The following is a 13,085-nucleotide window of genomic DNA, read 5'->3' as shown; positions in this document are numbered from 1 at the left end:
CAAGTCCCGCCCCCCTCCTGCAAAAATCCTGGCTATGCCCATGTGCTGCCATATATCTGCCCTGAATCCCCCAACATTCAGTTTCACTGGGTGCGGTCTGCAAGGAAGCCCCCTTTCTCCAGCCACACACCCTGAGGCACTTTCCTGCCCTCCTGGTCCCTCTGCCACCCCTTGCCTTCTGCCTTCAGGCCCCATCCAGGCTTCTCCTCTGCAGTTCAGTGCTGTGGGTTGTACCCACCATTGAAATTAATGGACCAAAGTTAGTCAGGTCCATTATTTCCAATGGGTCTACTCAGAGTAAGGCTAACACTGGCTAAACCTCCTTGGCTCAGTGTCTTATCAAAGCTGAATGATGCCAAACCATCGCAACCTCTTGAGTAGCCTTATTTTAAGTTGTAGCACATATTTGTCCAAAGGTCAGACCAGTGAGGTAACCATTCAAGGCTGCTAGAACCTCCAAGCTTCATCTACCTAAAGATGGCTGGGGTGGAGTCCTGTATGGAGCAGAAGGCGAGGGCTTGTAGCTCCAACCCAGTGCAAGAGGCAGGCTGTCCTCAGTGCTGGCCCCCTCCTCTCTGGGGAGTGACACAGAGCCTTTGCCCTCTCTGCTTTCTCCACTTGCTGTCACCCCCTGCTCCAGCGTAGAACCTGACCACGTGCCATTCTTTGTAAGTAGCAGCCTGTCTGGGCAGCAGAGGCTTCATGGGACTTGTGGTGGCCGCTGCACACAGAGGCAGCTGGGGTTCTGAGCTTTGGGGCTGAGCGACTGTGGGGTGTGGTTGGGTGTGTGAAGGCTGAGCTGGAAGTGATCACCAGACATGCAGCTAGACAGGGCTTCCTGTTTCCATGGCACAAAAGTCAGTACCTGGGTCCTTGACCGATGGCTTCTATGCTTCTGTGCAGCATTTGCACGTGGCTTAAACCACAGATGGGGACTCGTTGCGCCCCTTCCCACTGTGAAAATTGCCTCAAGTTTGGGATTCTGTGACCAGGGCTGTGTGCTCTGGGCAGCTGTGAAGAAATAATCCTGGCTGCGCTGCTGCAGGAGGCCCCTGGGCAAAAAGCTCAGGGAGGCCAGAGACCCAGCTGCTCCAATCCCACCTGCCTGTGTTTTCTGAAACCAGCTTTCAGTTGAGCCTTTCTCCCTCGCCCTTGCCAACAGTTGGGACAAAGGCCTCTCTTAGTGACTGGGGAGGCAGAGGGAGCAGCTGAGGCCCCTGTCAGACAAGCGACAACAAAAGGAGCACAAAGTTCATGTGCCTCCTTTTGAAGAGGCAATTTATCAAGGCAGAAGCTTTCATGGACCAGAGCCCACTTCCTCAGACACACATCGGGCAAGTTGGCATTGGACTCAGGCCTCTGATGTTCCTCTGTAAGACATTTATAAGGTGCCCAGACTCTGCTGGCTTCCCTCGTTGTCCTCAGGAGGGCGCCCTTGCCTCACACAGAAGGCATGGAGGATCCTGATCCACTGCCATTCAGCAAAGGTGTGTGTGTGTGTGTGTGTGTGTGTGAAAAGTGGCATCCAAAGGGGGGTGCGAAGGGGTATTCACAGGAATGTAGCAGGGAATTGCATCAGAAATCCACCTCCCTCCCTCCCTCCTCTCCACACCCACCCACCCCATAGTCCGGGTCTGATCCTTTCACGCAAACATGCAAAAACAGACAGCCTGTGTGCTTGGCGGTGGCTGGTATCCTTGTAGGACGTGCTAGCAGAGGAAGGCCTGGCTCAGGTGCTGAGAATCTGCCTTAAAAATAGCATTTAGATCTCTCAGCCAGCAAACAACTTTGACAAGCCCACATGGCTGACTGAGAGAGACCCCCCACTTCCACAAAGGGACTCAGATTGTGCAAAGGATTCTGTTCTCATCATCATATAACTGAGAAGAGGCACCAAAGCATAAAACAAACAGGAGACGGAGGTGATTATGTGATACATTGCTGTATTGTACATGCAGTCATACGTATTTAAAAAATGTGCACATTCTGTATAAACAAGGTATTCCATGGGGACAGTGAGTGATTTTTCCCATTCTTGGCTTTTTGAGCATCCACCACCCCAAACTCCAGCAAATCTCACCCACTCTCAAAACTGGTGCTTTCCTACTTCTTGGGCCGGGGGGGGGGGGGAAGGATGAGATAGTTTCATGGTTGTGATTTCCCCCTTGCTCCTTCCCTGTGCAAGATCTTACGTGTCTGACCTGTGTTATTCCACCAAAATGTAAGGAAGGACCAAGGGATTGTGACTGTTGGAGAAGTCGTATTTGAAGTGAGCAAGGTGAGGGGGAGAGGAGTCCGGAAGATGCAGGGGGGGGGGGTGGAGTGGGTACTGACAATAGATTTCTTCACAGCCTCAAAGTCAGAAATCCAGAGAGCCACAGGCTACTCTGCCCAAAGCTGACTGCTTCCCCTGCCCCCCTTTTGTCAAACACATTATTGCAGCTCAAATCTTTGTGGTCTGATGCAAGTAGTCTCTAGACACTAAGAGCCAATGTTGTGTGGTGTTTAAAGAGCCACAGACTGGGCAGATACAATTTCAGCCCCCAGGCCGGAAGACACCTTGGCCAAACTCCACCTCTGAGCCTAGCCTACTTTGCAGTGTTGGTGAGGATAAAATCGGTGTGGGGAGAAGCATGTACACAGCTTGGACCTCCCTGGCCAGGCAATAAATAAATGTCATAAATTAATTGGTCTATGGAAACTCATGCCACACTAAATCTTGATCTTTAAGTTGCCTCCAGACACATACAATCCATGGCTGCTCAGTCCCCTCGGCCCGGCACTGCAAAGGAAGCCACTTTTAGACTCTCCGCCTCCACAAGCCAGGATTTAGCCATGTATTCAGCACTGCTAGTCACAAATGTGTTGGCCCTCAAAATAGCTACATGAATTAGCTGCTGTTGCCATTTTACAGATGGGTGAGAGGAAGAGAACCAAATGTTCAAGGGCCAGGCAAGCACGTCTGGGAGCTTGGAGAGTTCTCTGTTGCCAAGAGGTCACTAGGAGCGGGCTGAATTTCCCCTGCAAAATCTTTCTCCAGCCAAGCTTCTGTCTTTCCAGTATGCCCTTCAGTGACCCACTGTCCCCTGACCCCAACTTTCACAAGCCTTGTGCTACCCTTTAGAGCAGACCGGGTGATGGGAGGAGGAACAGACAGAGCGGAACTGAGTGGCAGCCTTGCCTCTATTTTATTAGCATTGATCCAGCAGCATCTTTGAGGAGTTCTGGCTGCCAGACGCCCCCACATCTCTTGCCCTGGAAGGTCCAATCAGCACCACCCCAGCAAGCAAATGCGCGCTTCTCCATTGCTGACCTGCCTTGCTCTCTAAAATACTAATTTCCTGTTGTCAGGACGATCCCAGTCTTGCCTGCCAGTTGGTGTTTTTATTGGAAACCAAAACAGATGCCAGTAAATATGTCAGCCGAAACCTCGTTTAGCACAAATAATACATTATCATCAACAAGCATAATCTTCTAGTTCATGCGTGGATGGATGTGCAACCACACACACACACACACACACCAACCACTTCCCTTGGCAGGCAGAGCCTCGGAAGATGCTCCTCTCCTGTGCGGCAGGCAGGGATGGTGCGAAAGGGACCCTGTCCTTGGGGTTTGCTGTAAGGTGCCAGCGGCTCCTGACTGCTCAGGCTTTTGCAACTGGGATCTGTCAGCCAAGGAGGGGAAGGGGAAGGTGACCCAGCTAGAACCTGCCATAGGGCTGTGCCTATTTGGGAGAATCAGCCCCAGAACACACCCATCAGGGCCCTGAGCCAGCCACCTTCTTGCAACCTTGCCCACTTCACAGGAAGGTTGTAAGGATGGCAGAAAGCACTTTGTATACATCCCTAGCTGGGGCAGCTCAACCCCTTGCTCTGCCTTGGCCTTGGTCCAGCCACCCTTGGCCTTCCTCAGAGTCCACCTCAAGCCACCAGGACTTGTAGTGGGGCTCTTGGTGGGGCTCAAAGGTGGCAATGGATTCTTTCTCTCCAAAGTGTTCCTTCCCCCACTAAACCAGCTAACACTCCTCCAAGTAGCTTCTAGCCTTATTCACTGAAAAGAAGAGGGCAGCCTACATTTCACTGTACATCTCTCTCTCTCTCTCTCTCTCTCTCTCTCTCTCTCTCTCTCTCTCTCTCTCATCGACACACTCAAAGCTTGGCCCTCCCTTGGGGGACTGTGCACAGTGCAGGAGCGCAGCCTTCTTGGGTCCCGTGTACTGGGCTCCATCCTAGCCAGCCAAGTGGAAGAAGCAGGTTATTGCTTTGTTGAGGAGGGTCTCAGCATGGAGGACGGTTGTCTGCCAACACCCTCCTCATTATTATTAAAAATGTTATCGACAGGGCTCTCACAAGGCACTGCATCTCCCCCAGCATAGCCTCCACCTTGCTGGCTCTGGTCTGGCGGGCGAAGGTGGGTTGGTCTCCCTCTTCCCTCCCTGCACTGGGAGTCCTCAGCCGCACAGGAAGATGCCTGTTAGGCGTGCATATAAATGGTTTAAAAACAAGCACTCGGCTCAACAGAGATTTCCAAATATGTCACTTAGAAAAATGAGAGAGAGGCGAGGTTCATTAAAGCCCAAGAGTAACGTTCCCGTTACTTGAAAGATGCATAGTTGATGAAACAAAGGGCAAAAGTCAGCTACAGCAAAAAGACCTGAACAGCCCCCTGTGTTGTGTGCGTGGAGCGCGTCGTCCGTCCATCGGGTGGGGGATGGAAGCCCAGAGACAGGGAGAAAGAGAGAGGGGCAGAAGCCCCTGGCCAGGGCTGCCCTTCAGCCTGGGGGAAGTTGCGTGCAGTGCCTGCCAGTGAGTAGCGCAGGCTGTGGCACTGAGTGGAGGAGCTCCCAGCTCACTCGGCATGTGGATGGTGCTAACCAAACCCACCCTGCTAATGATGCCGCTCCCATCCACGTGCGAGCATCAGGACCAGGGCGGTGCTAGGTGGCCGCTTGGTGCTTGCCAGGCGAGCTGGAGCTCTGTCCTGTGCTGCTACCACCCGGCCGAGCCACATCAGGAAGCTATGGTGGCAGCAGCAGGCTCTGCCAGGGTGCCAGGGTCTGCCCCACCTTGCTGGGTGCTGGCGCTGGGCCAGCCACGATGGGCAATGCTGCCACTAGGTTCATGGCACCCTTGGCAAGAGTGGCGTGGCAGAGGCCCCTCAGCACGGTCACTGCTTGCCTGGTCTAAGCTCTTGAAGTTGAACTGAACTGATGGCAGAGGAGGGGCAGCAGCACCCACAGCCCACTTGGTTCTCCTTGCGGGTGTTCCCAGCAGGGCCCCCCTCCCAGCCTGCCAGCAGTTCAGATCATCTTCATGTTGAACTTCCTGGCGCCCCCTTGCCCAGCTGCTGTGGTTGGGCCGTCCACCTTGCGGAAGGAGTACTCCACAGAAAAGTGGTTCTTGTGCTGCCCACGGCCTCGACTCCAGACAAAGAGGAGGAGGAAGCAGAAGAGCACCACGCCCAGGAAGGTGATGCACCCCATGGCAGTGGACACCAGGATAGTCTTGAGGTCCAGTGTGAACTTCAAGAAGACCTGTGTGTTGTTGTGCAAAGTGTCGTTGAAGTCACTGAGGTGCAGGGTCCGGTTTGCATAAAGGGCTCCGTTGGCCGAGTGCCCCTTGACGGTCAGTGTGGCAAAGTATGTGTCGTTGCCACCAGCATTGCTGGCAATGCAGATGTAGGTCCCACTGTCTTGGACCTGTGTGTAGCGGATCTCCAGCGTCCCACTGGGCAAAACGGCGACTCGCCCAGTGCTCCTGATGGTGATCATCCGATGCTGAGGAGAAACCCAGACGATGGAGGGGGCGGGCTCTCCGTCCGCCCGGCACAGGAAGGACACAGCCTGCCCTTCGTAAGCAGTGATGTGCTGGAGCTTCCGGTCCCTGATTTTTGGCTTTTGGCAGGTGAAGTACTCAAAGAGCACAGAGTCTGGGAAGTCATGCAGGGCGTCACCCTGGATCTCGGGTGGTGAGGAACACATTGGCGGTTGGCCGTTGAAGTTGAGTGTCTTCCGGCGCTGGAGGATCCAGAGGAGGCGGCAGTCGCAGACTAAGGGGTTTCGGTCCACTCTGAGTGTCTCCAGCGTGTTGACAGAGTGGAAGCTGCTTTCCTCCAAAGTGGACAAGAAATTGTTGGAGAGATTGAGAAGGCGGATTTGCCTCAAGCCATACAGCGCCTGGGGCTCTACCAAGGCCAACAAGGCACCCACCATGTGGAGCTCTCTGAGCCGGATGAGGTCCCGGAACGCACCCTTGGGGACTATGCTGATGGGGTTGTAGGAGAGGTTCAGGTACATGAGGTGCCCCAGGTTCCTCAAGGCAGCTGTTGGGACGGCAGTGATGTTTGTGTACGTGATTGACAGTGAGGTGAGGTTGAGTCCTTGGAAGCCATTTGGCGATATGACCTCCAGGAACGGCCAGTTGTCAATTTCCAGCTGCCAGAGGTTGCAAAGCTTCTTGAAGTTTTGGTCTTCCACTGTGGCAATGCTCAGGTGCCTGAGCCGGAGGGCCTGTAGGTTCTGGAGGCGAGAGAGCGACTCTGCGGAAATGTCCGTCAGGTTGCATTTCTCTATTGTCAGCTGCTGCAAGCCCAGGAGGCCAGAGAAGGCCTTCCGAGAGACATAAACCAGGTCATTGTCCCCAAGGTCTAGGATCCTGAGGCTCCTCAGGTCTTGAAATGTGTAGTCCAGGAGGATGACAATCTTGTTCTCGCTGATGTCCAGGACGGTGAGGTTGGAGAGCTTGGTGAAGACGCCTGGGGGCAGCAGCTTGAGCTGGTTGCCACGAAGGCGCAAGACCTGCAGGTTCAGGAGGTTGCTGAAGGCACCCGGCTCTACACTGGTGATGATGTTCTCACTGAAGTCCAGCTCCTCCAATAGAGGAAATGGGGACAGGTCCCCCGAGTTCAGGCAGCGGATGCGGTTCTTGTTGAGCTCCAAGATCTTGGTCTCCGTGGGAATTCCCTCAGGGATTGCGGTGAGGCGCTTGCGGTGGCAGCTGACGGACTTGATCTGGGGGATGCAGTCACAGCGCGCTGGGCAAGCTGCCACTGAGGCTGTACTCAGGAGGACGCAGTGAAAAACCAAGACCAGAAAACAGCAGCAGCATGTCATGGTGCAGTGCATGGTCTTACGGGCCTCTCACCATCTTCCCACGCACCTGCAAGAGAGAGGGAGAGGAGGGAGTTACAGACATGGGTGCAGCTGCTCTGCCATGGGAGCCCCTGCCTCCCCCCTCCCCCCCGGCAGCTGCACCGAGGCCATAGGCATAGCCAGGATTTTTGTTAGGGGGTCAGGACTTACTTAGGTGGGGCAGGACTTTTCTGGTGGGGGCAGAACTGATGTGATTGGGCAGTTAAATATTTCTTTTGTTTTACTTGTTCTAGGGGGACAGTTGCCCCTCTGCCGCCGCCCCTGGCTACTGAGACACATAGCAGCAAACAGGCCATGGAGGGACAAGGTAAAGGCAGGTGAGCTGGTGGGGACGAGACCAAGTTGAGTAATATGAATCATTAAAACTAAAGTGCACATGAGGCCCAGGCGAGAAGAGAAGAGCTTTCTTTAGCCCACCAGTTTCACTTCCTTTGAGGAAGAAGCCCCCCCCCCCGGCTCTTGAGAGGGGATCTGCCCTTGCCCTGCTCTCCTGCAAGTCCCTTTGCATATGGGTGTGCCATGGCCTTGGGATGACAGCCACTCTCCCCACAGGCAGAGCAGAGGCCCTCCTTTCCTTGCTTGTGCCCTGTACAAGCAACCCAGCTTACACACATGGCCGCTGTACAAAGCTGGCTTTGCTCTTCTGGAAGAAGCAAAGACTTTGCAGGTGTGTGAGAGAGAGAGACACCATAATTGGGATGGCTTGGAGCTGGGCGGGGCATGCCCACATGCGTGTTGAAGAGGGCCCCCCCTCCATCTTTCCCCCTCTCAAGAAAAGAACCAAAGCACTTGCACGTTTGCATGTAGCAAAGAGGATTTTCCTTTTCCTGCAGATCACAAAATATCCTTGGCAGATTTCACGTTTGAAAAACTGGTGATTGCAGAATCCATTCTTTGTAGATTATGGATTAATAGCAGCAACAGCAGCTCACCCTTGAGGAATAATAATGCAAAGCCCCCTCTTTAGGCAGCTAAAAATAAATTGGACTCAATTTTTCTTCCCTTTTCAGGGAGGGGAAGAGAAGCAGGAATTTGTTTTGCAGCCATTTAATTTCCTCCTCCCTTTATTATATAATAACTTAGTGTACGCTGAGGTCTTGAGGGTGGAAAGCAGAGGGGACTCAGGTGGTTCTGACTCAAGCGCAGTCCTGGTGGCAGAAGGGAGGACCCCCCCCCCACAGAATCTCACTGAGTTACCCTAGAAAAGTCTCTCTCTTCCTGAGTGGTCCTCTAATGTAAAATTGAAGGACAAGAACTGATCTCCCAGCACTGCATATTGTCTCCCACACTCTTCAACTTTTACATAAATGTTATGGTGCTACACCTGGCACTGGCACAATCCCCCGCCTCATCAATTAGCAATAGGAAAATATCTTGTCTGCTGTATGCGGATGATGTGGTGCTCCTATCACTCCTGATTAGGTCTTAACAATCTGCTTACAGAGTTTAGCATGTATTGCAAGCGGGAAGACCTCATCGTGAATTACCCCAAGACCAAAAGTATGGTCTTTGGGAAGCGTACTCCCAGATTCAAATGGAAAATGGATCAGCCGAATCTGGAGCAAACACGCTCCTTCAGATATCTGGGGGTTCTCTTTACTGAGACACTATCATGGAAGGGGCACATTGAGGCTACGAAACTCAAAGCGCAGAAAGTTTGTGGGGCATTAATGAAATTCTGTTTTACGGTGGGTGGCCAGTTACTAGAAGCTGTGCTGAAAATCTTTGCCAGCAAAGTGGTTTCCCAGATGCTCCATGGAGTAGCGATATGGGGCATGGACCCAAATGCTAACAAAGCCTTAGAAATAGTGCAGAACAAATTCCTCAGGAAAGTGCTCTCACTCCCCAGATGCTCTTCTTCGTGCTGAAGCTGACATGACAACAATACAAGCTAGAATTGATTACCTTTGCCTAAATTATGTGAAAAGGCTTCAATCTCTTTCGGAGGAGTGTTGCAAATACAGACTGGCAGCTGGAGAATTACTCTGTAGATGATTTGGCTGCTAGTGCCATGAATATGTAGTCTTTTTAAAAAAAAATATCTTACGATTATTTTTTTTTAGCTCAGATCAGGGTAGTTGCCATAAACGCTGCATTTGCCTGTGTGTATGGGACAACAAACATACATGCCCAGGTCATTATGGCCAATGAAAGGACCCTGGATCTGCATTTGGATTGGCTGTTGGTTGGCTGTTGTCCCATGAAACTAATGCTCTGGAGATGCTTTAAAGAAGAATAGCAGGAAGGGGTGTCATTAGCACACTCCTCCCATCAGAGTGCTTAGCTGCAGAACAGCCACTTCTTTGGTTAGGAGCCATGGCAGTCAGAACTGGTTCAAAGGCAGATTCAATTTGTTGTGTGGACACATCCTCAGTGACTGCCTTGCACACTTTGCCAGACAGCAAAGATGATCCCCGGGGCCACCTCAGAAGGACTCAAATCCAAGGATCCCCAAAGGCAAAGCATTATTCTTGAACAAAGGAGGTGTCTATTTGCTTCTCAGGTAATAGGGAATGTCCCCCCCTCCCACCAGCCCCATTTCTTCCTCCTCCTCCTCCTCACCCACAGCCTGCTCATCTGTTCTACTCTTGGTTTGGAAGCTGCTCTTCAAGCATGTAATATGTTCAAGAGAATTGGCCCTCCGGGGTCAACAACACTTTGCTTCCAACAGAATGTGCTTTTCTGCCTTTTAATTCATATTAACATTTCTCTTGGTGTCCAGGCAAGAAAAGGCCCTTAGGGGCTTCCTGGCCAGCGGAAAGAGGGGCTGGAATTTGAGCGGGGGGGGGGGGGATGGACGGATGACAACAGTTGTGGAGGCTTCTCAGCCCCACAGGCTCTTATGCCTTTTATCTGCACTGACTGAATATCTGGTGGGGGGAGGAGCAGGGAGGGAGAAAGCAAGGCAATGCACCTAAGCAAAATTTTCTGTCCCTAAAACAAAGCGAACTCCCCCCCCCAACTAGGTATAGATGTCCTTCCTGCTTCTTAAGTGCAGCCTTGTGCTTACATTTTGCTGGCTTCCTGGAAGGACTCCCAAGGTGGGTCCACCTTTTCCAAGGCAGGGTGAATGTCAGCTAGCTTGATAGGCTATTTTAAGTGGAGGAAGAGGATGTGGCTCAGCAGTTACCAGATCTGGAGGGAGCCTCTGTGGGCCCTCCCTCCATGGGATCCCCTACCTCTTGAAGCCCTCATCTCCCATAGGCTGAGGCGCAAGAGTCCATCTGAAAGGTGGAGAGTGAGGACCAGGTAGGCATCCTGCATTTGTCATCCAGAGGGGCTCAGGTCCCAAATGCTGTCAGGGGGCTGCACTCCTGGTGGAATGGGCTGTGGTGCCTGAAGGAGCACCCCCCCCCCCGGGCCCTGATAGCACCTTTATCCAGCAAGTGAATGATGCACGCGGGGTGTGTGTGTGCCCCCTGGATCTTTGCTGGAAGGAAACAAAAGTGGCCTCAAGTTCTAGAAAGTCACCCTTTGATCACCCCTTCAGCTCCTAGCTTGGAGTCCTGGGATGGGAAGGGTCTTGCCTCTCTATGATTTGGGCTCTGGAGGAACTTGCAAGCAGCAAAAACCCCTTAGGCAAGCAGCGATGGTTCCTGACATTATTCCTGTGGCCACCATCTGGGACCTGGGTGCTGCATTTGTGGAGACACCCCCCCCCCTCTTGAATCAAAGATGGATGTACAGAATTTGCTTTGCTTCCCCTGCAGCTCCTCCTCCGCTGCCATTTTACACTACTGTTGCTTCTTATGTATTTAATGTTTCTTTTAATTATTTGGTTTTATATTGCTAGCAGTTTGCTTCTCAAATTCCTCCTCTGTCACTGTAACACACACTCTTCTTAATTGTGCCCTTGGGTCCCATATTAAAAAGTATTTAGCTTATTTGTTCCATTTGTCATACAGCTGTCTGTCCCTCCCCTGAGCAAAGCAGTGAGAAAGAAAACCAGAAGCAGGGAGATGGATCTGGGCCAGGCTGCTTCCTGGAGCACCAAACTTTCCTGTGTCCAAGCGCTCAAGTCAGCTCCTTTCCCCACTGGGAACCCTCAGAGCAGAGCCCCAACCAGGCCCTTGGGCTCCCTGGAAAGCCCCCCCCCCCAAACGGGACGGGCTCCTGTTCCCTCCAGCTGCCTCCTCCTCTCATGCACACAATGAGGCAGCACCCCACTGACAGCTCCAGCTCTTTGGGGGGGGGGTGTCCTGTCTCTAGCTCCCTCCACCCCCTCTCTTTCTCCTTAGCCTTCTTTTTGACACACCACAAATACCTCCCTGGGTCATATTTAATGGAAAAAGCGACCGCGTCCCCCTTTCTTTGGGCAGGACACTCCGCAGCTCACATTACGGCTAAACAAGGCGAGGGAATTGAATTAGGAGGCCGGCTGCTTTGGGAAGGGGCTTTGCGGGTGGGGGGATTCTTTGCAAAGCCTCCGCTGAGCCTCCATTGATTAAAAGCTAAAAGAGGGGAATAGTCCGCCTCCTTGACCAGGCTGCTCCTGATCCCGGAGCGGAGGGAGGGGGCCAAACCCCGTGACCCCCCCCCAACCCTCCATATTCTGCGCTTGGCTGGTGGCCCTCCGTGGCCTGGCAAAGGACTCAGAGAGACCGGCCGTGGCGGGGCTGGAGGGCTGGTCTGGGGCCCGAGAGACGCCTCGGAAAGTTCTCGCTGGGTTGACCTCGCAGCCTGGGCTACCCCGCGGGGCTGTTGTGAACAGGAGAAGGTTTCTCGGCATAGGCGAGCGCTTGCAGGGGGAAAGAAAGGCGAAGGCGAGCGGCAGCGTGGCTCGCAGCGGAGCAAAGGGCACGTCCACGGCGCCGGGATATGCCCTTTGCTTGTGCCCCTTCGCTGGGAAGGCTGAGAAGGGCTCCGTGTCCCCCCGTGCGCCCCTTTGCTGCTCTCCTTTGCGGGTCCCCGTCGGAAGGTCCCCCGAGAGCAGAGCCCCCCGCCTGCGCTGGGAAGGAGGATGAACCCAGCTCCCCCTGGGAAGGCAGACAGGCCAGAGAGGAGCCTCGCGGGCAGCGGGTGGCGGGTGGCTGGCTCCTTGCGGGCGCCGGCGGTGGCAGCGCAACTCCCCTCCGGCCGCGAGAGGCGAGCAGCAGCCGGGCCTCGCACCTGCGGCCAGGAGCGCCCCCTCTTCCCGCGCCCACGCAGACCAGCGCGCCCCGAGGGCTCCCCGCGCCCAGCAACCCGGGGAAAGCGCCGCACCACCTGTGGGTCCGCCGCCTCGCATCCGCTCACCTTAGTCGCCGGGCGAGGCAAGCGCTCCTGCCTCGCATCCGCGGGGGGTTCGCGGCCAGGCCGGCTGGCCTGCGACTGGCCAGGCCCTGGGGAGGAGGCCGCTCCCTGGCTCCACCACTGGCCCCTGAACCCCAAGGCTGGGGCTCATGGCGCGCGCCCCGCCGCTGCCGTCCCCGGCTCTTCCGCCGCCTCTCCAATGGGGCAGCGGCGCGCAGGGAGGAGCAGGCGCGCTCTCGGTCCCCAGCCGCTGCGCCAGCCAGCCGAAGCCGAAGGGGGCTTCTTGTAGCCCCGGGGCGGGCGGCGGAGGGGTGTTGCTTCTGCAGGCGGGTCCGGGGTCGCTGCGCTCGCTGCAGCCGCCTCGCCTCCGTTCTCCTCTCGAATCAGACACAGACGGCTGCTGACAGCGAGAAGGGGCGGGGGGGGGGGGCGGAGAGGCGCGGCGTGGGCAGCGGGAGGGGGCTCGCAAGAGCAGCGCGCCCCGCGGGACTGAACCTGGTGCCTCTTCTCGGCTCCCGCAAGGCGACGTGCCCGTGTTGTGCTCTCCGCAAAAGGCTGAAGGCTCCAGATCAAAGCGGCGAACGGTACAGATCCACGCCCCCCACCGCCCCCAGCGGAACAGTCGTGCCCCACACATCACAGGCAGCTCAGAGTTAAACTCTGGAACTAACTCCCTCCCACAGGAGGCAGCGATAGCCGC

The 13,085-nt window shown here is 54.7% G+C and overlaps 1 protein-coding gene across 1 annotated transcript; it reads right to left on the bottom strand.

The window, feature by feature from the left end:
- Positions 1-4,088: 4,088 nt before the first annotated feature.
- On the bottom strand, positions 4,089-12,464 carry LINGO3 (leucine rich repeat and Ig domain containing 3). The gene is made up of 2 exons (XM_033136537.1): positions 12,389-12,464; positions 4,089-7,160 (listed from the first exon to the last, which is right to left on the bottom strand). The coding sequence occupies exon 2, from the start codon at positions 7,124-7,126 to the stop codon at positions 5,303-5,305; it is 1,824 nt and encodes a 607-aa protein (XP_032992428.1). The 5' UTR covers positions 7,127-7,160; positions 12,389-12,464; the 3' UTR covers positions 4,089-5,302.
- Between the last annotated feature and the right edge of the window lie 621 nt (positions 12,465-13,085).

The sequence above is a fragment of the Lacerta agilis genome, chromosome 18 (genome assembly GCF_009819535.1).
Source record: "Lacerta agilis isolate rLacAgi1 chromosome 18, rLacAgi1.pri, whole genome shotgun sequence".
In the NCBI taxonomy this organism is placed as follows: Eukaryota; Metazoa; Chordata; class Lepidosauria; order Squamata; family Lacertidae; genus Lacerta; species Lacerta agilis.
The sequence above is the reverse complement of the archived record's forward strand: the minus strand, read 5'-3'. Positions and strand labels throughout refer to the sequence as shown.